At 56.5% G+C, this 24724-nt stretch overlaps 1 protein-coding gene across 1 annotated transcript; it reads right to left on the bottom strand.

Moving 5' to 3' along the window:
* Positions 1 to 955: 955 nt before the first annotated feature.
* On the bottom strand, positions 956 to 23885 carry MYBPC3 (myosin binding protein C, cardiac). The gene is made up of 32 exons (XM_006896765.1): positions 23861 to 23885; positions 22484 to 22750; positions 21399 to 21521; positions 21221 to 21322; positions 20984 to 21132; positions 18767 to 18884; positions 18047 to 18095; positions 17855 to 17884; positions 17635 to 17688; positions 16782 to 16802; positions 16369 to 16532; positions 13349 to 13481; positions 13096 to 13098; positions 12772 to 12896; positions 12587 to 12692; positions 12324 to 12490; positions 11617 to 11782; positions 10417 to 10523; positions 10282 to 10311; positions 8105 to 8244; positions 7773 to 7853; positions 6990 to 7149; positions 5936 to 6040; positions 5632 to 5820; positions 4149 to 4283; positions 3819 to 3986; positions 2965 to 3053; positions 2613 to 2808; positions 2301 to 2440; positions 1770 to 1929; positions 1542 to 1678; positions 956 to 1279 (listed from the first exon to the last, which is right to left on the bottom strand). Exons 1-32 carry the CDS (start codon positions 23883 to 23885, stop codon positions 956 to 958), a joined length of 3963 nt encoding a protein of 1320 aa, XP_006896827.1.
* Positions 23886 to 24724: the final 839 nt, after the last annotated feature.

The following is a 24724-nucleotide window of genomic DNA, read 5'->3' as shown; positions in this document are numbered from 1 at the left end:
TGGCATTCCATGGGCAGGAAAAGACCCTCCTACATAGAGCTTTTCCAGGGCACCTCTGGTCCTGCTCACCCCTTCTTCCCAAAGAGAACTGATGGTGTGACATGAGAGCAGAGCAGGGCCCACAGCCCCAGTATTGGGGCTGGACAGGCCAGCTTTCTCTCTCGCATTTTCTGTCTGTCTCTGTCTTGGAGGATAAGGATGTGGGTGGGCTGTGGGCGTCCTCATGAGAACCCGATGGTTGCTCTTTGCAGCTCCAATTCAGACCCCCGCACACAGCCATGCTGTTGGCATCCCCTGCCTAGGCTCCCATGTGGGATGTGGCAGGAGAGCCTGGAACCCGGCTTTTGCTAATCGTTTCAAGTTTATTTGTCAGAAAAGGTGGTTTTCTGAGGAGGGATGAGGCTAGGAACATAGATGCACTGATCCTTTATTGCTCTCATGCATGTGTGAGAAGTCATGGCTGCAGATGGCTCCCGTCCCCTCCCTGTCGTTTCCCGAGCCCACACACCTTCTGCCACAAAGTTCTGAGAGCCCCAACAGGAGTTCTGAGAGCTGATCCCGTGTCTGCTCGCTGTAACTTCTGTGCCCACCTCCAGCCCCAGGATACACACTTGCGCACACACACCCCATCAGCAGGAAGGTGGTTTTCCCGGCTCCTCTTGGGGCTCCTGACATGCAGGGCTGGCGTTAGTCCCACCTGTGACACAAGGTCTTTTGTGAGGGAAAAGGATTGATGGAGACACCCCCCCCCCATTTTCTGATGGTTGTCCTGAAGCCCGTACCAGGGCTCAGCTTCACATTGCACCCAGGGGGTCGGCGTGGAGTGGGGTGCATACCTGGCTATCTCCGGGCAGGGAGCCGACTGGTCACTGGGGCACTGCGGGAGGAAGGAGGCCATGGTGCATGTGTGCTGTACCTGCCTGGCCCACGTGTGCTGTCCAGCCTTTTTAGAAGGCTAAGGGGGCACCTCAGTGGTGAGCCCAGAATCCAGGACCCAGTGGGTCCTCCCAGGGCCATGCTCAGAGCAGGTTGGGACAGCAGGGCAGAGTCTGGGGGCACCCAGCTCCCCTCCAGGGCTTGGGCCCTGCTCACCTCGCACCTCCAGGCGGCACTCACACTGAGCTTCGCCTTGCAAGTTGGTGGCTCGGCAGACATAGACACCCCCGTCAAAGGGGCAGGGTTTGCGGATCTCCAGGGTCAGCACGCCCTGCTTGCAGAACATGCGGAAGCGGGCGTCCTCACCCAGGTCCAGACCGTTCTTGAACCAGGAAATCTTGGGCTGTAAATCAGGTAAAGGAAAGGAAACTGTCAGAGGCTGCAAAGGCCTGGCACAGCCTGGGGAGATCTGTGTACGTCCCTGCGCCGGGAGTTCCCACTGGAGTTCCAAACTCTGCCCCAAGGCTCTATGTGGGGAGCAGTGCCTGGTCCTGACAGCAGCGGTGGAGAGAAAGCACGAGATCAGGGAGGACTGAGCACTTCATGCCTGTGACCTCAGTGCCTGCTTAGCCTATGTTGCCCCGACCAGGGCCTGGGTTCTCTACCTTGGGGCTGCCCCGGACAGCACAACAGAGGACAGCATTGTAGCCCGCGATGACTGACCGGTTGACGAGGGGTCGGGTGAAGCTTGGGGCCTCGGAGAAGTCCAGGGCCTTATAGCTGGGTGGCTGGTATGTAATGCCTGAGGGTGATGAGATTTGTACCAGCGGGGGTCACATCAAGTCTGGCCCACCCTCTCTGCTCCCTGTGGAGTGGGAGTAGGGGTACACTACCTGGTCTGGGGATGAAGATGGGCTCCTTGGTGGTGGCAGCTGTGTCACTGGGACCCACCAAGTTATGGCTGAAGACCCGGAAGTAGTAGCCATTGCCGATGATGAGCTCAGATACCACACATTGTGTGCGGCGGTAGTGCTCCAAGACTGTGAACCACTCCTGGGCGCGCAGGAGAGGGGGCTCAGGAGCCAGCCCACCCGTGCCAGACCCCCCAGAGGGAGGAGGGTGCCGGGCTCACTCTCACCCCTGCTAGACCCTCCCCAGAGAAAGGACGGTGCTGGCCTCGCCCCCACCCATCAGACCCCCCAGAGGGAGGAGGGTGCCAGGCTCACACTCACCCATCAGAACCCCCAGAGGGAGGACGGTGCCTGGCTCGCCCCCACCCATCAGACCCCCCCAGAGGGAGGAGAGTGCCCGGCTCGCTCCCACCCATCAGACCCTCGCAGAGGCTCATTCTAACAGCAGAGAGAGCATGGGCCCATGTCTCCTTAGGCCTGCAGGGACCACACGTGGCTGAGCAGCAGGCTCACCATTGTCTTCTTGTCGGCTTTCTGCACTGTGTAACCCCAGATCTCGGTGTTGCCATCATCCTGGGGGGGCTTCCACTCCAGAGCCACATTAAAACCCCAAGCCTCCATGACCCGGATGTCCTGGGGTGGACTGGGCTTGTCTGCAGGGAGGTGACCTAATCAGAGCTACGCCCCTCCTGAGCTGCCATCTCTGATACGCCCAGGGCACACACATGGGACGTCCAAGCTGGGTGTCCAAGCTTGGCCCCCTGGGACCCAGAGCCCAGATTAGGGACTACTAATGAGGGGGGTCTGGGGCCCCGCGCCACATACCGATGATCTGCAGGACCAGCGTGGCCTTGTCCTCCATGTTCTCAATGCGCACTGACACCTCGTAGGTGCCCGAGTGGATGCGACGGGCGGCCCGGATGAACAGGATGGTGTCTGTGGGGCTGTTACGGATGCTCACCTCCTCGCCTGCCAGCGGTTGTCCCTCTTTGGTCCAGGTGACCTGAGGCCGGGGCTTGCCCTGGGGGAGGACAGCTTGGAGCTGAGCCTAGTGGTTCTGGAGACCCCTCACATGTGGGTGAGTTTTTAGGGTTTGGCTAGCACAGAGATCCAGCCATCCACTGGATGCGGACTGTACACTGTCACCTCCCCCGGGGACAAGGAAGGGCCTGCATACCTGGAAAGGAATAAGGAGGTTCACAGGCTCCCCGACCTTCCTCTGGATGGTCTGACGTAGGTGCCTGGGCAGCCTGAGTCGTGGCCTCTCTGTGGGTGCAAGGTGGATACCTCAGCCCCAGCTTTGTGGATGTGTCTCTGTTCTTTGAAGTAAGGCACAGAGGGCTGCATCTAGGGGAAACTTCCCCTCCTTTAACTTAAGAAGTCAAAATGCGGGGAGCTCTGGTGGCCTAGTGGCAAGAAGCTGCAATGCAATCCCAGAGATAAGCGGTTCTAATCCACCAGATGCTCTGCCAGAGAAGGAGGGGAAATCTCCTCCTGTACCAGTCAGATCTGATTTGACGGTACAGACACACAATAATAACAAAAAAAAATTAAAAAAAGAAGTCAAAATGCATGTAAATCTGTCAAGGACCTTGCCAAGGTGTTAAGGAGCATTGCTATCAGTTTACTGACTAAGGTGCACCTGATTTAAGCCATGGTCTTTCCTATTACTTGATATGCATCTGAAAATTGGACAATGCATAAACGTAACAGAAGAATTGAGTCCTTTGAATTGTGGTGTTGGGGGAAAGTAGTGAATATCACATAGGCTGTCAAAAGAACAAATATGTCTTGGAGAAGGTTCAACCAGGATGGATGGTCCTTGGAGGCAAGGATGGTGAAACTTCTCACATACCTTGGGCATGATATCAGAAGTCAGGTGAGGCTCCACCACTCCTGCCACTGCCCAGCACTCAGCTCCTTTTTCTGGCTTTGCCCTGTCCTCCCAGGGGCTTGGGTCTCAGTAACAATCCTGTGACATGCACAGGAGCAGGGACGCAGGAAGAGGGCCTGCTACCCCTGTACACTCACGCAGTATCTCCTGCACCGTCACAGGCTCCTTGGTGATAACAGGGGGCCCCGACCCGGCCACGTTGTGAGCCCTCACACGGAAGAGAAGCCGGGCGCCTGTGGGCAGGTCCTTCACCAGCATGGACGTGCGCTCTGTCAGCCCCTGCAGGGCAGCCACCCACTCGAAACCTGGGGTGGGACAGAAGGCCAGGCTGGGGCAGTGTTGACACTAACACTTGACCACCTTCTGGGGTCCCTGGAAAGGTTTCCCTTGAAAGGTGCCTGGCCTGAGGCAGTTGAGAGCGGGGTACTGGGAGACAGAAGGGCTCAGAGTTGAGAGGGAACACTCACTGCCCTCCTGACAGTACTCCACGCTGTAGCCGTCCAGGCCACCTGCCCCCACACGCTCCGGGGGCCGCCACTTGAGGGAGACAGTGGTGTCTGAGACATCCTCCACAGCCAGGTGGGTGGGCTCGCTGGGGGGGCCTGGGTAGAGGGGAGGCCAGAGAAGGGCTGAGGGTGCTGGTGACCCTCTACACGCCACTGGATTCACACAGGATGTTACACAGTATTGAAAAACAACTCATAAAATATTACACAACATGCGGGAGCCTGGAGGGCATTATGTTGGGTGAACTATCTCAGTCACAAAAGGACAAATACTGTATAACACTGCTGTTATAAAACAGGACAGACATGGAAGGATGGGTTGGGGAGAATGGAAGAAGAGTGGATAGATAATGAACACTGCATTAGAGAAGATGAGAGGAACGGAAAGGAATATATATGACTTAGCATTATATGTATGACAATCGGAACAAGGGGTGCAATTTGGGGAGGGCTGTGGAAGTGGGAGGGAAGAAAATGTGCAACCATGAATTAAAGAAATTAAACAATTAAAACAAAAAAAAATTAAAAGCAAGTCTCCGGATGAATGTAAAAACAAACAAGGTCAACAACAGTGAAAAAGAGGAATCCAGAAAGCAAAAGGCAGGGAAGCGAACACAAGCCAACTGCGAGGATGCCAGCTCTGTCGGTGGAAGAGACTGAAAACGTGAGAGGGGGGAAAAACTCAACAAAAAGAGCCTAAAACTTGGACATTGCCTGACTCTGCTTCAGGCAGTTGGCTAAGAGCTGAACCACCAGAAATCAGTCAGTCCCTAAAGCTGGAAGCTTTGTCCCCATGCTTCCTGCCATGTCCTCAAGCTGTCCCCCTCCTGGGCTCAAACCATCATGCAGGGACAGATTCCCTTAAGAGTAATGGTTCTACCTTCCCAGCCCATCATACAGATGAGAAAACTGAGTCTTCAGAAAGACAGGATGGCGTCAAATGGCCCTGCCCAGAGCAGCAGAGCTGGCTTTGCAAACCAGACCCCTCACTCCTTGGGTCAGGCACCCACCACCCGCGTGCCATTTCAAACACAGCCAGGACTGGGTGGAGGGGAGAGAAGAACGGGGGGTCATGAGCATTTACTGAGCCCCTCCTGTATGCTTGGGCTCCGCATTAGCACGCTCTATTCTACCAGTAACTCTTTGAGGTGGATACTGTCATTGTCCCCATTTGATGGATGTGGAACGTGAGGCTAAAGAGGCAAGGGGCCAGAGTGGTGTGTCTCAGCGCCATGCCTACAGCTGGGTGGCTCTGAGCAAGCCATTCACCTTCTCTGGGCCTGTTTCCTCATGTAGCCTGAGGGTGAATGTATCTGAACTGAGGCCTGTCTAGTTCAAAGGGGGGGATACAATGCCCTCGTGTGCTTGCCACCCAAGAGCACTGCTGTCCTGGGAGCCCCAGGGCTTGGGAGTTGAGGGGCGGAGCCAGGCAGGACAGCCTCACCAACGGGCATGAAGGGCTGGGAGGCTGGGCTGGGCCTGGACATGCCGATGGCGTTGACAGCGTACACACGCATCTCGTACACGACGCCCTCGATCATGCGCCGCGCCTCGTGCGTCAGCTCCCGCAGCAGGTCGAAGTGCAGCCGCATCCACCGGTAGCTCTTCTTCTTCTTTCGCTCCAGGATGTAGCCTGGTGGGCAGGAGGCGGGCGTCGGGCCCAGGGCCCCGAGCACCTCTGCACCCTCTGCCCTCAGCTCCGCACCCCAACCCCACTCTGCCCCGTCCCTCGGTGCCCCGGAGCTCACCCAGGATGGGCTGACCCCCGTCGTAGGCCGGTGGCTCCCACTGCACGGTGCAGGAGTCCTCCCCCACGTTGCTGATCTTGGGGGCCGCGGGGGGATCCGGCACATCTAGGGAGAAGGACCTGCTTCAGCTCTGCCAGGCCTCTTGCCTCTGACAACGCTGCTCCTCTCCCACCCCAACTAACAGCTACAGGTTGCCGGCACCAGCCCAGAGCCAAGGGGATCCTTCTAGAACACAGTTCCAATCAGCTTATCAGCCTGCCATCACCCCCATTGTTAAGCACCTGGAGTGGGTTTTGACTCAGAGTGACCCACAAATGGAGCAGAGCTGCCCTACGGGGCTGCTGCCTCTCTGCCCTGGGGCTGCTGAGGGTTTACATTGCTGGTCTTACAGTTAGCCAGGTGTTTAACCACCGCACCACAAGGGCTCCTTATCAACCCTGAAAGGCCATTTATTGGGAGTTCTGGTGGCTTAGTGGTAAGGAGTTGTGCTGTCAACCCAAAGGCAGGCACTTCAACCAACTCCACCAGCTGTTCTGCAGAAGACAGATGGTCGGTCTCCTTCCACGCGATTTACAGACTGAAAACCAGGGTCAGCTGTCAGTTGGCTCTTATGCCACAGTCCATAACAACAACATGGCCCCTTTGACCTGTCCCATTGACCTCCCTTCCCTGAGTCACATTCTGCCCCCTCCTCAACCAGGCCCCCTGCGTGTTCATTCTTCTCCACAGCCCACACCCTGCCACACACAAGCTGGCTCCTCCTCTGGTGCCTTCCCTACCCCTCAGGTTCCTGTAGGGTCCCCCACAGGGATTGCTCTGCATTCAGGGCCCTCAGTGCACCTTGAACACACCTCCAGCAACATCCCTGCAAATCTGTCAAAGGTGGCTCCTGCCATCTCTTCAAGTCTCCTCAAGGGCAGAAAAGCCCATCCCGCTCACAGTCTGGCTCACAGAGGTGTCCCAGGACACTTGTTGAAGGACTACACGCCTAAGCAAGTTGGCTGGTGACTAAACTGCCTCCCTAGAATTGCCAATTGTCTGCTGTGAGCCTCACCGATGACCTTGACAGTGAGGTTGACCTGGTCCTCCCCCACGGGGTTCTTCACTGTGACGGAGTAGACACCCTCATCTTCCTTCTCTGCCCCCTCCACGGTGAAGATGCTGCGGTCTTTGGTGGTCTCCACGCGGACTCGGCCCTCAGTCTCACACAGCAGCTGAGGGGAAAGGAGGGTGACAAGGAGACAGGGCCTGAACCCGATTTCTGCAGTGGCCATCAGGCCTGAGGCAAGATCAGAGCTCCACCAGGCTCCGGGCGGGGGACAGCACAGCCCAAGTGGAAGGTGCACCCGTGTAAACAGCTAATTCAAAAACATTTACTCAGTACCTACCCTATACAAGGCACAGAGGCAAGGGGCCCAGAAGCTGGCTCTAGCTTTGTTACAGAATCACTTCACCTCTCTGAGCCTCCATCTTCCCATCTGGCAAATGGGAATAAGGCAACCTCACAGAGTTGTGAGAAACTAGCAAGACCCTCAGAAGGGCTAACAGGTGCCACGGGAGAGGAAAAGCTCACTGTGCTGCAGAACCAGGTTTAGAGAACGTAACACACTTCCCTGTGAATATACCTTCTCTGTGAATATACCTACGTGCTCACCTTGCACGTAACTGACATGCAAGACGAACTCTGTGGAGACCCAGCAGCTGTGGAACACACCAGCACACTCTGGCCAGGTGCCTCTGCCACCCCTCACTGAGGTCACCTCAGATGTGGGCGCCTTCAGAGAGACCTCGGCCAAGTGTGGACAAGTGAGCCCTGTCTCATGTCAGTCTCACTCACCTTCTTGTCAAACACCCACTCTTCGCTGGCATCTGTGTCCTCTGTGGCATCTAGGGTGGGCTTGGCTGGGGCCTTTTTCCCCTGGAAGCAGAGCAGGGGGGCAATAGGATGAAAAGAGGGCTGGGTCAGCCTGGAAGGAGCGGCCACCCCCCAGCCCCTCACGTCTCCCCTACCCACTGACTGCTCCCCTTGCCTGATCTCCTGGGCAGCTGAGCCTCTGAGCTCTCCATCAGTGACCAGCTACGTGTGAGGTTCCACGGAGGGTGAAGCAGGCCTCTGAGGGCCCATGAGCCCATTTTCTAGATGGGAAAGGGAGGCAGAATTCACAGTACCTGTGTGATGACCTTCTGCCAGATCACAGTGGGAGCAGGGTCCCCGGAGATGGGTACATCCAGGCGAAGCTTGTTCCCAGCTACGACGATGATGGTGTCTGGCGTGCGACCAGGGCAGTCCAGGTGGATCTTGGGGGGTTCTAGTGAGGAGACAGCAGAATTCAGAGGCTGGAAGGAGCACAGGTCCCTGGGGGTGTAGGTAGGGCAGCCAGGCATGAACCTTGGCCTCTGGTGGTGGGCTTTGCAATCAGTTTTATTGAGACTTAATTTACACACAAACAGAGTGAGAGTGAGAGAGAGAGAGAGAGAGAGAGAGAGAGAGAGAGAACACAGAATAAGCCTGTGTAAACACTAGCCAAACTAAGATCTAGAACATTTTTCTGGGAGGTTTGTAACACTGGGTGCCTAGTGTAGCATTTCTCAAACTGTGCTTAGGGAAACACCCATATTCCACCTCTACTTTCATTGCCGATGAACCAGAATAGACTTCTGCGGGTTTCAGAGGCTGTAAATCACATGGAGGCGATTGCCCACCTTTCTTCTGGAGACGAAGTTTGAACCACCAGAGGCCCTGCCTTCATGTTAGCAGTGCAGCTTCATACAGCCTGCACCGTGGGTTAAGCACTGGGTTTTACTGCAGGACTTCTCAGAGCCTTTCATTTGCTAGTGAACTTTCTAAATCTCCATGTGGTAGATTCAGAATTTAGAGTTTTCCTAAAGTTATCGCAGCGTGGAACCCCTTTCCAAATGGAGTGCCCTATTAACGGAACCCCGTCTGGCACACGGACGTCGTGTATGCCTCAGCCTGGTTTGTTCTCTGGAAGCTCACTCATTGCCACTGTCCTGACTCTCGCATTGACCTTCCATTTGATTTTCATTCCCACGGGAGGAGATGGCCCAGCTTTCTCCTGAGGAGTCATTGATGGATCCGAGCCGCCAGAAAAGTGCAATTTTGGTGTTAACGATACAACTCACTATGTATCACGCCACCGGGATTCCAAAAGATCTCATCTAAAAGTAGAGTTCCTGAGTCACATTCAACTCGACGGCACATAACAACAACAAACGCAGGAGGGAGACTCCGAAAGGAGAAAAGATTGAAGACTAAAGTTTCACATCTGTGCTGCCATTTGACAGCTCATGTACGTCATTTCATCTGCCAACCACCCGGAAGAGGAGGCATTATTGTTATTGATGTTGTTTACTGTTGTGAAGTCAGCCCACCCATGTGCTCAGTAGACTGGACCACCCACAAGCATCTTCTCAGAAGTTGCCTGCCACACATTTCTTATTTGCACGTCTCAGTCTGGAAGCCCAGCTGAAACTTACTCAGCATCATAAACCCAAACCAAAAAAATCACATCCACGCTACGTGGATTCTGATTCATGGTGCCCTCCCACGGGGTTTCCTAGACTTACATCTTTTTGGAAGACTTCCCGCCTCATCTTTGACCCAGGCAGTGGCTGTTGGATTTGAACTGACAGCTTTTCTAGGAACAGCCTAGAATACACTGCGCCAATGAGTGCACTGTGCCACCAGCACAGCAGAGCAGCACGTACACCTCCAGTGAAGCTGGGTGGGTGCATGTGAGGTGCACTGGAAGATAATCAATCCAGAGCTTGTACGTAGAAGGCGATAATTCTACCGCGGAATTAGTAGAGTTCTACTACTGTTGTTCTTCTATTGTTCTGTTGTGCCATTGGGTCAAGTACGACTGAGTCATGGCGAGCCTGTGAACAACAGACCTGGACCCTGTCCTATCCTGGGCTGTCCTTATCATTCCTGACACTCTTGAGCTCACTGCTGTAGACACTGTCAATCCACCTCGTTGAGGGTCTTCCTGTCTTTCATTGACCCTCCCCTTTTCCAAGCATGATGTCCTTCTCTGAGGACTAGCCTTTCCTAATAACATGCCCAACATATGTTGATAAAGCTTCACCATCCTTGCCTCCAAGGAGCACTCTGGTTGCACTAGGACCCCAACTTTAGAGATGGGGAGATTGAGACTTAAAGAGATTCCAGTGATCCGTGGTCTGGCAGAGCTGTGGCTGGGCTTCAGGGTTCCCATTACCCGATCCTAGCCCTTTTCCCTCAGGCTGTATGTAGTGGGGAGACACAGGTGAAGTGGGGTACAGGAAGGAGGACAGACGTGGCACACAGGGGTCCCAAGACTCACCCTGCCTGGGCACAAAGTCAATCTTGACCTCTGCAAGAGAAAAGAAAAGTGAGTGATGTTAAAAGCAAAGCAGGGCCCAGCGAGGGGCTCCCAGCCCCGCACCCCAGCCCATGCCACCCACCCCACATGCCTCACCCATGAAGTGGAGCTTGGCAGACAGGTTGCAGGCAAAGCCCTCGGGCACGAAGCTGTAGTCAGCCTCGTCTGCAGGCGTGACGTCGTCAATGGTCAGCTTGTGGACCCTGCAGGGCAGTGGTGGTTTAGGGGGTCCGTGGGTCACACCCCCCTGATTCCAGACACCCAGGGCTCCAGGGCTTCCTGCCCCTCCTAGCTCCTGGTTTCTAAGATTTTTTTTTCTCTAGTTGTTATTCTCCCTCACGTGCCGTCAGAGGGAGTCGTTTTCAGAGTAGAAGGGATTTCTCCCCCAAAGTGTCCCCTTGGCACTTAGACACATTAATCTCTGTGAACTCGGGCCCAGCACGGGCCGCCCAGATGCTCGGGAGATGAGTAAGAAGAGAGTGGGAGGGAGCACCGGCCGCGGGCCAGGGCTGCTGCTGGCCCTCTGGAGCCTCCTGCCCAGCCTGACCATGAACTTGGGGACGGGAGGGTGTTTCTCAACCCTCGTGTCCATCTGTCCCTGTTCTCTCTCTCTCTCTTTGTGTCACTGTCTCTGTCTCTAGGGGACTTTATTCTTCTCTGTGCGGCTCTGCCTCTGTCTCTTTCTCTCTAAGACTTCCTTTCTCCTTCTGTCTCCCTCATTCTGCCTGTCTGTCTCTCTGTCTGTCACTATCTCTGTTCCCCTTACCCCACTCTTGCCTGTTCTACCCTTTGTCCCTGGCTCAGCCCCTCTGTCTGCCTGCCCCTCTGTCCATCCTGTCAGTCTGTTTGTCTGTGTCTGCCGCTCCCTCCTTCTTGTCTGTCTCTCCCTGTCATGTGCTCAGTTTCTGTGTCTGTTTCTTTAGCTCTGCCTCTCTCTGTCCTCCTCCGTCTGGCACTTTGTCTCTTCCCATCTGTCCTGCTGTTTCCCCTTCAGTCTCTCTATGTCTGCATCTCTCTCTGTATATCTCTGCATCAGCCTCTGTGTGTCTGTCTGTCTGCCTCTCTCTGTCCATCTCTGTCTGTCTCCCTCTCTCTGTGCATCTCTGTGTCAGCCTCTGTGTGTCTGTCTGTCTGCCTCTCTCTGTCCATTTCTGTGTCAGCCTGTGCGTCTGTCTGTCTTCCTCTCTCCGTCCATCTCTATCTCTCTCCGTCTGTCTGTGTCTCCCTCCCCGAACCCGGTCCCTCTATGTCAGTCTCCCCTGTCTGGTCAATCTGCCCTGCTCGCCCCCCACTCACCGCCCAATGTGGGACACTTTGATGCGGTTGTCGGGCACCAGCTCCTTCCCGTTCTTCAGCCACACGCCTCGCACGTTCTCATCTGACACCTCGCACTTGAACACGGCCTGGTCCTTTGCGCCCACGGTCAGGTCTGCGATGCTCTGGTACACCTCCAGCTTCTTCTCTGCGGAGGAGGCGTGGCCAGTGAGCTGGGGCGAGCGTGTGGGCGTGGGTGTGAATCCCCAGGGAGAACACACGGGCAGTGGGTGCTGAGGGTGCACAGGTCGGTCCGTGTGTGTATTTGTGGAAATGCGGACGTGCGCGTGTGAGTGTGATGATGGTGCAGTGTGCACAAGGAACCTTGAGTGTGCAAGGGGCCCATCCATCATCCTCTGGGGAATTCATCTTAGCAGGCCCATTTCACAGAGGAGAAAGGTGAGGCCGTAAGCCCTGTGCATGGCTGAGCAGAGCTGGGCCTGAGAGGCTAGGGCCTCGTTACAGACTCAGTTGTGTCCCTCCTCCCCCAAACACATGCTGGAAAGTGTTGGGTGTTGTAAGTCCATAGTTTCTGAACGATAAAAAGAGCAGATCCTTCACTCCAGGGGGAATGTGAGAGCGCGTGACTTCATCTCACCGAGGAATGTGGGGTGTGAACACCGAAGGAGGCAGGGGGCTACCCCCGAGCGGAGCCGGAGAGCGTCCCTTAGGTGGCACCTGGCGCTCACCCTGCACGATGAGCTCGGCCAACGCCTGGCCCCCGCTGGTGCGCAGTGCGTAGTGCCCCGCGTCCTCCAGCGTGGCCTCGTTGATGATCAGGTGGTGACGCCGCCCGTCCTTCTTGAAGCGGTACTTGAAGGTCTCCTCCCGGGTCAGCTCCACCCCGTCTTTCAGCCTGTCCGGGGCAGCAGGCAGCAAGTGCCGTGACCTCTCCAAATGACCCCCACATCCCAAGGCTCACACCCCTGCCCCCCGGCCCTCTGGCACTCACCATTTGACCTGGGCCCCCTCCTCGGACACCTCACACTCAAACTCTGCCCGCTGCCCCACCATCACCAGCTGGTCCTCCAGAGCACGGGTGATGAGGACGGGGGGCTCTGTGCAGAGAGCGGGCGGTTGGGCCGGGGTCTGGCTGCCCTGTGGTCTGCATGCCACACCGGGGTCCCCAGGACCCACCTTTGACGAACAGCTCCGTGCTGCACTTCTCACCGCCCACCACACACTGGTAGGCCGCGTCGTCGGCCAGCGAGCACTGACTGATGGTCAGCGTTCGTTTGTTGCCTATGGACTCGAAGATGTACCTGGCAGGGGCCATGGGGTGTCAGGAGAGCCATAGGTTCACCTCCTGGGCTCAGGGTGCCCCCCAAACCTGCTCCTCTAGGGCCCATGGTGCCCCCATCAAACCCCCTCCTCCAGGACTCAGGGTACCCCATCAAACCCCCTCCTCCACTAGGATGCCCCCACACCTCCCATCCCAACCTTGTGGGAGCCAGGACTTACTTGCTGTGGAAAAGGGGAGACCATTGAACCATTACAGACGGGAAGAAGCCAGATCAAAAGACAGAGACAGAAATCAAGAAAAAGGAGAGAGAACAGACAGACCATCCAAGAGAGATTAGACACCCCCTCCACATAAGTGGGGGGAGACAGGACACATGTGGGGGATAGGTTGAACAGACCGTGAGATGCTGCTTCTCCCCGTGGGCCCCTCCATCTGTCCCCCAGCACCCCACTCCCCCGGCCTTGGCCCCACCTGCCACTCATCTGGATCTCCTGTCCATTCTTGAGCCATTTGACCTCAGCGTCGGGGTCCGCCAGTTCCACGGCCAGCCGGATCTTGTGGCCTTTGCTCACCTGGTAGGCTGGTTCCAGCTTCTTCTGAAAGACTGAGTGTGTGCCCCCTCAGCTGCCCAGCACCCGGCCACTGCACCCCGCTTCGTGGCCCACCTGGTGGTCACCCTCCTCTCAGGACAGCCCAGCCCCTCCACGCCACCCCTGTGAGCTCCTGCTTCCCTCTCTGTGTCACCGTGTCCCCAGTATTTCTCCTCCTCCCCCAATTCAACAATTTATGCCTGCTTTGCTTGTGACATTGGTTGGAATTCCCTCAGGGTAACTGCATTGCTCCTTTTTTAATTCCATTAACCCTTCTTTCTTACCTCTTTCTACTGTTTCTCTAACTCTGTTCTGCCTGTCTGCCCCCTTCTCTCTCTCTCTCTCTCTCTCTCTCCTCTTGTCTGTCTTTTTTGGGGTTCTCCCTACCTGCTCACTTCACTTGCACGCAGGGACAATGTAGGAAGCTCATTGTCAGAGGAGAGGCGCCGACCCCAGCCCCTCCTCACAGCCACATCACCTCTCACAGCTGTGCTTTCTTTAGAGGGGTGCCTGCCAGCGGTTGCAAAGCCACCCCCTCCCTCAGAAGGCTGGCAGTGGCTGTCGGGCCAGGCTACAGCTACCACACCGAGAAGATATTCAAGTCCTCAGATGCTTAGGCAGGGCCTGGAACCAGGCTGGGGGTGGAGGTGGGGGTGGGAGTGGGCTGGCTTCAAGTCCTGTGGTCGGCTGCTCTGTGACCTGGACTGGTTCCTTAACAAGCCTCAAGGTGCCTTGGTTTCCTCATTTGTAAGATGGAGCTAATAATAGCCCCTTGGCCATAGCCTTCTTTATTCATTGCCTAATATTTCCATGCACCTGAAGCAGCTGAAAAGGAAGCTCAAACAAGAATCGGTGCCTTTGATTCGTGGTGGAAGTGGAGAGCACTGAATGTGATTGTCAAAAGAACGAGTAATGAAAAATAAACAACCTAAATTAAAAAAAAAAAGAACGAGTAAATCTGTCCTGAAGTGAGTGAAGCCAGAGCGCTCCTTAGAAGCGTGGTGAGACTTCAGCTCACGTACTCTGAGCATGTCATACAGGAGAGGCCAGCCCTGGAGAAGGACATCATGCTGGAGAAACGTCATTGCGTTGTTATAGAGGTCAGTACACAGAGGCCAGGCCCTTAACAAGACAGACTGCCGTAATGATGGGCTCAGGCGCAGAGACTGTGAGGAGAGGCAGGGCTGGGCAGGGCTTGGGGTTCGGTTCTGTTCTTCATGGGGTCATTATGAGTCAGAGCCTGTTGCACGGCACCTAACAACACCACCACAGCAGCCCTATGCAATATTTAAATGAGAAAATTACACCTTGTCCTTTTGTTATGTACCTTAAAGTCCATTCTGACTCCTACTGACCCCACATGACAAAGCAGAACCAACATAGACGGTTTTCTAGAATGGAGTCTACTTGACGGGAGTGGATTTGAACCATCGACTTTTAGGCTGAGAGCCAAGCACTTAACTGTTGTGTCACCTAGCGCTCAGTACGAGAGCCATGTGAGGCTAAGACTCAAGTGGTGGAGGGCTGGTGGGCCCTTGGGGAGGTCTGTAGGGAGGGCCTTGCCCATCTGTCCCCCTTCTTCATATGTGGTTTTGTTGTGTACCATCGAGTCGGAACCGACCCATAGCTGACTCTCCAGCAGGCAGCCCAGTGGCAAGAAGGTGACCACCAGCAGCTGGTCCATGGGAGAATGATGGTCAGTCTGCCCCAGTGAGATTAACTGCCTCTGAAAACCCATTGGAAGATCAGCTATGAGTCAGCTACGACTCGACAGCACACAACATAACAACCCAAGTCACACTGGAGGAGATTGCCCATTATTCTCCCTACCTCCATATGTAGGTGTGTGCTTTTGGAGGGCTTATCTGCAGCTCCCTTTCCCACTCCATCTGTGGGGAAGCTGATCTGCTCATGCGACTACTCCTTGCAGTCTGCTGGCTGCCTGGTGCTTCATGGGGCTCCGATGATACAGCAAGGCCCCTGCTCTCCCCGTCTCACTGCCCAGGAAGCTCATTCCCATCCGTCCTTACTGGGAAGGGCTAGCCTGAGTCCTCCTTCTCAGACCGGCCTGGGGTGAGGTGGCTGGAGAGGATCTCCCCCCAGGTGTGGGTCTCCAGGCTAAGATGGCCTCATGCCTTTTCCTTTGGGTATGAAAAGCATTAACTTGGGCTCCCTTTCTGTTCAGGGGGGCGTGGAGGAAAACAGGTGACCTGATCTTTACTGAGTGTGAGCTGTTCAAGATGGACTGGAAGATGGAGCGGACAATGGCCACTGGGGGCGGCCTTTCTGTGCCTCAGTTTCCTCATTTGTAAAATAGAGATAATAATAGTCCCTCTTTCGCAGCCTTTAATGCAAGAATTAAATGAGACAACTATGCAAAGTATTTCGTTCCTCATTGTTATTAAGTGCCCTGAAGGAAATTGAAACTCATAGTGACTCCACGGTGGTGACAGTGGTAGGGCTTGCCTAAACCTCTCTGAGATTGCAGTGCAGCTTCTTGCCACTAGGCCACCAGAGCTCGCCTTGCCTGAACCTCTCCTTTTCTGTGTTGGGAAGGGGTCAACTTGTGCCTCTCCTTTCCTGTGTTTGGATAAGGGGTCTAACCTGCACCTCTGTTTTCCATGTTGGGTGGGGGTCTAACTTGTGTTGGGCAGGGGTCCAACGTGTGTTGGACAGGGATCTAACCTGTGTTGGGCAGGGTCTATGAGCAAGGGTTTAACCCGTGTTGCGTAGGTGTCTAACCTGTGTTGGGTAGAGGTCTAATCTGTGTTGAGCAGGGTCTATTATCAGGAGTCTAACCTGTGTTGGGGAAGGGTCTAACCTGTGTTGGTCAAGAGTCTAACCTGTGGTGAGCAGGAGTCTATGAGCAGGGGTCTAACCTGTGTTGGGCAGGGGTCTAACCTGTGCTCTTCTTCTCATCGTGCTTCATGGCCTTGAGTCTCTTGAGCATGCCCCTCAGGTCGGTGACCCCGTGCTGGAAGGCGATGCGCTCATACTCGGAGGGGGGCGCCTGCCGCAGGATCTCCCACACGTCCTCCTCGGCTGGGGCGTCCAGCTTCGAGTCTCTGGGTCCCACAGTGGACACACAGAAACCTCAGGGGGCTGCCCTTCCCTCTCACCTGGCTGGGGCTTCCTGGGGCTCCTGTGTCCCTCACCCCTCCACTGGGCAGCTTGAGCTCGGTATGAGGCCTGGACCACGGGGTTCCTGGCACCCAGGAGGCTTAGAGCTCAGTATGAGGAACTGTGTCTGGGAAGGGGTTTCTGGCTGAAGTAGGGGTGACAGGGGTACATACTGGGGTCCCTTGGGCACTCACCTCGGGGTCCGGAAGCTGCTGCTCCAGGTGGGGCAGAGAGGACAGAGGTCACATGAGCAGTCTAGGCTGCCTCCCCACAAAGACCTGAGACCCCACCGCACAGGCTTCCCCTCCGCCCTCTCCCCAGCTTTTATGCACCATCATTTATGGTGTCTGCAACAAGCGGGCCACAGGGCAGGGCCTCCTCCTGCCAGGAGTCCCAGGGACACACGTGTTAATGCTTGACTACTAGCCAAAAGCCTGGTGGTGGAATTCACCCACAGGAGCCTCGAGAGACAGATCTGCTCACAGCCTGTGACCCTCAAATCCCTGTGGAGCAGCTCCGTGGTGCCCTCACAGGGTCGCCAGGAGTCAGAACCAGCTTGACGGCAGCTAAGGGGCTCTGCCGTTGCATGGCAGGTAAACCTGAGGCTCAGAGAGGGCATTCGCTCAGCCCACAGCACCCTGGCAGGGATAGGCGCAGGCTATGGGTCCCCAGCCCCCTACTACCCAAAAGCCCCCAGACCCAGTTTCTTACTCTCTGCATCAGCAGCAGCCGTGACGAGCAAGCATCAGGAGAGAGGGAGCAGACAGACAGAAAACGTAAGTCAACTAGGCAGGGCCAAGCGGGCAACTTCTGCAGCTCTGGGGCTCCCTCCTAGATTCTTTGGGGGTCCCTGGAGCCCAGGGTGGTGGTGAGGATGGTTGTTCACAGGATGCCAGAACCTGTAACTCCTCCCAACATGAGAATGGACCCATTCGACAGATAAGGAAAGCTGCTTAGAGCGGTGCACCGTCCTATGTGGGGTCACACAGCTGCAGAATGGTGCTGCTGGGTTTGGAAACACCCACTGGGAGCCGTCCAGGAACGTACCTCTTCTTTAGCAGAGAGCTGAAGTCCAGAGTTCCCGCATCCTCGTGGCCATCACTACAGAGAAGACACCCCAAAGCCACCAGTGAAGTCCCAGTATAGGGACACAGTGGCATTTTTAGGGTGGCGTGAGACAGAAGGGGAACTGGTTGGACACGGGCTCCAGCCATCTCAGACCCTGGGGCTCTGTATGGGGCAGGTGAGGGGGGGGTAGGGAAGGTACCTGGTCCGCCGACCACCTCCAGCCACGCTTCTGTGGAGATTAGACACAATGTCCTCAGCTGCCCAGGGAACTTGCTCCTCCCTCCTCCCGCCTCCCTCCTCCTCCTCCTCCTCCATCGCCTCCACTCCTGACTTCAAGGTCCTCAGCATCTAGTGATGCCCCACCAGGTCCTGAGGAGAACCAGCTACTCACGGACGGCGGAAAGCAGATCGGAGGTCCAGGTCTCCAGGCCCAATGGCCTCTGGATGCAGAGAGGGGAAGGAGAAGGGAGGGCCTTCAGAGGGAGCCCGGGGCCCTGTGGATCTCCAGACCTGCCTGTCTGAGACCTGTAGGTGGTGCGCATCTGCCCGTGGACACATATGCTCAGCCTTTCTCAGGGCCACGGTGCCAGAGTTGTGGGGGCAGCTTGGAGTCCCAAGTTCACTTACAGATGCTGGGTCTCCCACTCTCCCTCAGCTCAGCCTCCATGTGTCCACCAGGCCCAGGCCTTGAGTGAGGAGAGGACTAGCACGACGGCCAGTACAGAGCCCCACCTGAGCCGAGATCTGGCTCTGCTGCAGATGCCACCCACACCTACCCCGAAGCTTCCATGGTTTCCTACACACCCTGGCTAAGCCTGGCAGTATTGATTGGCATGCCTGGTTCACCAGAGCTACCAGCACCAGCTGCCACTGAGTCGCCTTTGCCTGGACGGCAGCCCACTGTGCATCACAGGACTGTGCCCCACAGGGCTTCAGTGGCTGGTGTTTGGGAAACAGATTGCCAGGACTCCCTTCCAAGGCACCTCTGGATAGATTTGAACCTCTAGCCCTTCGACTAGCAGTTGAGTACAGTCTAGGGGCTCCTGCCCAGGGCTAGGCATGCACTTTACTATTGGGAATGGAAGCAGGACTACAGGACAGAACCCCTCACCGTGGACAGTGAGGTTAAAGTTGCAGCTGTCGAACTTGTCCTTGGTAGACACTTCACAACGGTAACCACCGGCAGAGGCAGCCTGGGCATCGGTGATGTGTAGCTCAAACAGGTAGATCTGTGGGGACAGGAAGGGCGGGCAGGGAGAGGTGAGCCCGCACATCTGAAGGAGGTGCCAAACGGTCCCCAGAACTCTGTTCACCACTCAAAGCTTTTGTGTCAATTAGGAAAAGGGACCCTTTCCAGGACGTGACTGCCGCCTGCTGGTCATGGTAAAACACTCTGTGTCAGGAACAGCCAAATGGCATTTGCTTAAGATGACCTAGTTGCCTTTGTGCAGGGCACAACCTGAACCACTGATCATGTTAGCCTTGCCCGGCCAGATCCCCCAAGCTGTCCCCCAGGACAGTGTGGAGGAGTGGAAGGGGCAGAGGTTGGGAGTGAGAAGTGCAGGTTCTAGGCTTGGCTCTCAGTAGCATTGGAAGAGTGTCTTCATCTTGAGTTCTGATTTTCTATGTTGTCGTCAAGCAGATTCCAGCTCATGGGAGACCCATGTCACTGCTCAGCAGGAAGCAGATTGCTAGGCCTGTCTTCCAAGGAGGCTCTGGGTGGTTTTGAACTTGCTAAGCTTTTGGTTAGCAGTTGAGGGCTTAACCGTTTGCCACCCCCTCCCCCCGCAGGGGCTGTGTGACGAGTTGTTCTGGTCCATCTCTGAGGACTCTTCTTTGAGGTCTGCTATCCACTCACCCACTTCATACCCTTCCTTGCTGATGCCTCTTCCCCATTCTTCACCATGTCCCCCAGCCTATCTGAACTCCCTGGGCCCCCAGACTTCACCATGTCCCCCTGAGATTATCATGCCCTCCATGACCCTTCCCTGAGCTGTGTCCTGTCCCATGGCCACCTTGGGTGCTTCGTGCCTCCCAGGATGATCAGCTGCCTCCCTGGGGCTCTCATGTGTCCCCTCCGTGCTTCTACTGCTCCCCTGTGCCTCGACTTCCTGTGATCCATGACCCCCTCATTCCCCACTTCCTTCTCCCTGACCCCCCAGGTCCCTCACCCTCTGTTCCCTCTGACCCTCCATTTGCCACTTGCTGTTCCCTCTGACCCCCAATCTTCATGCCTTGTCCCCCAGACCTTTCATTTCCTACTCCTTATTCCCCCTGACCCCCATTCCCTACTCTTTGACCCCCCCATTCCTCACCCCTTGTTTTCACTGAAAGCTTATTCCTCCAGACCCCCCATTTTCTACCCCGTTTCCTCTGACTCCCCATTTCCCACCTATATGCTCCCTGATCTCCACTCCCCCACCCACTGTGCTCCCTGAGCCCCAATCCCCCCCACTCTTGTGCTCCTTGATCCTCTATTCTCCCACCTCCATGCTACCTGATCCCCATCCCCCACCTCCCACGCTCCCTGCTTTGCTGTGCCCCCTGTGTCTGCCTCATGATGCTCCACCCTTCCCATTACCCCCCTGCCTACTCGTGACCCCTGTGCCACTTACCTCACCATGGCCCTGCCTCCTTGTACCCTCTGCCTACCCAGGCCCCACACCTCTAGGTGCCCCCTAGCCTGTCTGTGCCCCTGCCCACCTGTGTCCCCTCCTCACCAGGCCTCCACTTTCCCAGGCCCCCAACCTTGTGCCCCAGGCCTCCACTTCCCCACACTCCCAGCCCCATAGCACAGGCCCCACCCTGCTGGCCCCCTCCCTTGTGGCTCAGCCCCCATGGCACAGGCCCCATCTTGCTATCCCTCACTTCTGTGCCCCAGGCCTCCCCTTCCCCATGCCCCTATCCCCGTGGCATGGGCCTCACCTTACTGAATCCCCACCCCTGTGTCCCAGCCCCATGGCACGGGCCTCACCTTACTGGCCCCCATCCCTGTGCCCCAGGGCTCTACTTCCCCACACCCTCAGCCCCATGGTGCGAGCCCCACCTTGCTGGCCCTACCTCTGTGCCCCAGCCCCATGGTGCGAGCCCCACCTTGCTGGCCCTACCTCTGTGCCCCAGCCCTATGACACAGGCCTCACCTTGCTGGCCCCCACCTCTGTGTCACAGGCCTTCACTTGCCCACACCCCCAGCACCTTGTGAACTCCAGAGCCCCATCTTGCTGGCCCCCACCCCTGTGGCCCAGCCCCCATGCAAAGGTCCCACCTTGCTGGCCCCCACCCCTACGCCCCAGGCCCTACATCCCCAGCCCCGTGGTGCGAGCCCCACCTTGCTGGCCCGGTCATAGCTGTCGTGCAGCTGCAGGTGCTGGCCCACCTTGCTGCTCAGATCCATCCACTTGCCTTTGAACCACTTGACCACTGGCGGCTTCAGCAGGCTGGCCCCGGCCACCCGAGCGGAGAAGGTGATGCTGCCGCCTGTGGGGGAGGAGCGAAGCTGGGCTAGGGGATGCTGGGTGACTGCCTCCCACCCACCCACCCCTGGGTGCAGCGGCCCCACACTCACCCATGGTCACCTCGCCGTCTTGTGGTCGCATCACGAAGAGACCAATGGGGTCACCAGAAGCTCCAGGGGACCCAGTGCCATCAGGGGGTTCTGAGCTGGAGCCTGTGAACAGAGAACTCTTAGTGCTGCCCTGGCACATACCCAGCCCCTGCTCTGTCCCTCTGCCCAGTCCCCTCACCTGCAGGTCCTGGGGAGCCTCCTTGCTCCTCGGTGGCTGGGGCCAAGGCTCCAGGGCCTCCAGGGGCCTCAGCAGGGGCTGGGGTAGGATCTGGGGCAGGGGCTGGTGGTTGCTCTGCCTTCTCTGAAGAGAGGAAAGGATTATGAGGAAAGACTCTGTCCTTCTGTCCCTTTTTCCTTCTTAGTCTAGCAGGCCCATCAGACACCGCAGAGTGTCCAGAGCCTCATTCTGTGGACCTCACCGTCACGCCCTTCTACCCCCTCTGCTGTTTAACTCCGCACCTGTCCGCACAAGCCCACCCTCCACCATCTACTCTGAGCCTCAGACTCAGCACGCACCGTTGCCAGGCTCCTCCCTCCAGGGAAGAAGCCCAAACTCACTGCCCCTCTTCCCTCCATAACTAGCTTTCCCCCTAAGAGCCCTGGAATTGCAGAAGAGTGGCCAAACAAAAAGGTCAGTGGTTCAAACCTCCAGCAGCTCTGTAAGAGAAAGATCTGACAATTTGCTCCCATAGAGAGTTTAGCCTAAGAAGCCTCATTCTGTCACACGAGGTCACCGTGAACCAAAAATCTACTTGGAAAAAAAGAAATCTACTTGATGGCGCCTAACAACGGTACAATTGCTCCCCCCTCTCTCACAGGAAGCTCGTACAGAGCCCAGGAGCCCACCTCCCTCCTCTCCACGCCCTCACAGGCCTCATCCTCCAGTCCCTGGGGTTATGAACAGCTCTGGATTCCATTCCTCCCCACACCCTCAGGCTGGGGTATGTCTCAGGACATGCAGCCCACCAGTCGCCACATTCCTACTTGTCACCCATCTGTCATCTCCCCAGGGGGCTCCTGGGAGTGCTTTATTGGTCTCTGTACTTCCTCCTCCCCCACAAAGGTTGGCGCAGGCTTTGGGAGGATATTCAGGGCCTCCAAGGGGTCTTGCTGCGTAAAAGGGGTATAGGGCCTTCCTGGTGGTTAGTGGGGTGAGGGACAATCAAAGCAAAGGCAGGAATGTGGGGGAGCACTTGTGCTTCCTGACAGATGGAGAGGTAGGTGGTTGTGCTTCCCATGGGGACAGGCTGACCAAAATCTTACCTGCCTCTATGACTTTGAGGTCAAACTTGACCTTGGAGGAGCCAGCAATGACCGCATAGGTCCCCTGATCTGCAGGGCCCACGTCATGCACGGTCAGTGTGTGCCGCATGCCTTCCGATGTCAGGCTGTACTTCTCACTGCCGCTGATGTCACTGCCCTCCCGCTGCCAGCGCACCTTCACTCCTGCCCGCTCTGTTTCCGCCTCGAACTTGGCAGAGCTGCCTGTGGCCACCTCCGCAGACCGTGGCTTCTTGCTGAAGGCTGAGACTGAGAGCCCAGACGAAGACTGCAGGCTGTCGCCCTCCCCACGGCTCACACGCACGTGCCCTGCAGCCCCTCTTGGCAATATCTGGACAAGTACTGCATAGACGCTGCTTTGTATTACGTTCCAGCAACTCAACAAGGTGGGGGCAGTTCTGCCCACTTCTCAGCTGCAGACACCAGGGCTCAGAAAGGCTGAGTGACTTGCCCAAGATCACACAGCCACTAAGTGGGAGACTCCTATGGTCACACAGACTATTATGTTCTTGAGTCCCCCACTATCCCTGCTTGAGGACACTGCGGACGAGCCCTAGCCACCCTCCCAGTCCCTCACCCCCACCTCCACTGATCTGAGGACACTCGTTTGGGGGCAGGTACTCGGCCTACTTGGAATGTGGCTAAATTTGTCCAAGGGCCCCAGGCTGACAGGCAGCAACTGAGATAAAGCTGGCCTCAGAGGGGGGCTGGGGGAGCAGGGTTCCTGCGTGACCTTGGTCAAGGTGCAGGCCAAGAACAGGACCAGTGCCCTGGGATCTGGGGCTTGTGGGATATTCTCTCACAGAGCAGATGGACTGCAGTCACCTCGAGGTGGGGCCACGTCGGGTGTGGGGGCCACAGAGGACGACCACCAAGCAGGAACTCTCAGAGTTGGAAGGAACCTTAGGGGTGTGGAGGCCAACCCCTCCTTGGACGTGTGGGGAAACTGAGACCCAGGGAGGTAGAGATTTGTCCAGGGGTGTTTGGTGAGCCTGGCCCAGGTCTAGACTAAACCAGGGCTCTCCTTATAGAAGCCTTTTCCCAGAAGACAAACCCAGGCCCAAGAGGAGAAGGAGGGCAGGTGCAGGAAGGGGGTCTCTCCGGGTCCCAGGAATGGGGTGTCCTGCCTCTGTTATCTCCTCTCTCTGAGTCCCTGCACCTTATTCTCACCAGTGAGATGAGGAAGGTGATCCTGAGGAAGAAGAAAGGACCCCGGAGGACCGTCCCCTCTGTCCTGGGGCTCAGAGGGCTCATGCTCACCAACCCCTTCAGCACTAGCTTCTGCCACTACTCCCCAAATAGGACACCCTGAAACCTCCCTGTGCCCACACTCAGGCCTGACCCCAAACCTAGAGCTACCTGGCTTCTTCCCGGGTTCTGGCATCCTGGGAGAGAGGTCACACCAGCACCGCTCAGACGCAGCCGAGGGACTGAGTGGGAACGGGCCCCCTGCACTATATAAGCGCCCCTCTCCCTCCCGGGCCCTCGTTATCTGCCTTCTCCTGCCCAGCCACTAAATATAGACAAATTCCAGGGAGCTGAGGTCTCTCATGGGAAGGTGAAGGCCACATTGTTCCTGGCTGGCCCCTGTCCCGGCCCCACCCCCAGCACAGATAAGATGCCTGCTGCTGTCAGCTCTCAGTGACCCTCAGGGGAACCAAGCACTGTCCATGTGTTTGTCCAGCAGGTTGAGGACGGTGGATTGAACGCATCCTCTACCTGGCACCTCCCTGGGCATTGCAGGCAGTAAGGAGCAATGGAGTGTTGAGTAGGATGGGAAGGGGCAATGCGTGTTCTAGAGCCTCCTTAAAGGGTTGTGTGGGGCCGTGAAGGACCCTGAGGGGATTTATCATAGTTATGAATACTGTATAAGAAGTGCCAAATGCAGGTTTCCTGTTATTAGAGGGCCCCCATCGGCATAGCTCCCAGGCTGGCCTCACGCTGTGATTTCTGGATCATTCCAGGGCCAAATGGGAAGGGGAAAACATTGAGGCTGGCGTCACCCAAGAGGAAGAAGGGTTGGGTGAGCCTGTGGGTGAATCTCTAAATCCACCCCATGTGGAAGGCAGAGAGAGCGGGGGCTAGCCAAAGCCCAAAGGAACGATGACAAATATCTTGAATCCCTACGTGGGCCCCAGTGTGATCTCTTGTGATGGGTTGAGGCCCATTGCCCAAACTCAAGAGCAAGCTGTCTACACAAAAAGACATGCATTGCACTAAGGA

This window comes from Elephantulus edwardii, unplaced genomic scaffold (genome assembly GCF_000299155.1).
Source record: "Elephantulus edwardii isolate Elephantulus edwardi_28Jun2011 unplaced genomic scaffold, EleEdw1.0 scaffold00189, whole genome shotgun sequence".
Classification (NCBI taxonomy): domain Eukaryota; kingdom Metazoa; phylum Chordata; class Mammalia; order Macroscelidea; family Macroscelididae; genus Elephantulus; species Elephantulus edwardii.
The sequence above is the reverse complement of the archived record's forward strand: the minus strand, read 5'-3'. Positions and strand labels throughout refer to the sequence as shown.

What these genes read in the sequence shown, in the direction of transcription:
- MYBPC3 (XM_006896765.1), bottom strand. Translation starts at nt 23,885, where the DNA reads ATGCCAGAACCCGGGAAGAAGCCAG. An exon ending in GGAGGTGGTCGGCGGACCAG is followed by an intron (nt 17,689 to 17,854) that starts GTACCTTCCCTA and finishes TCTTCTCTGTAG; the next exon opens with TGATGGCCACGAGGATGCGG. An exon ending in CCTCACTGTCAAGGTCATCG is followed by an intron (nt 6,041 to 6,989) that starts GTGAGGCTCACA and finishes CCTTCTCCCTAG; the next exon opens with ATGTGCCGGATCCCCCCGCG.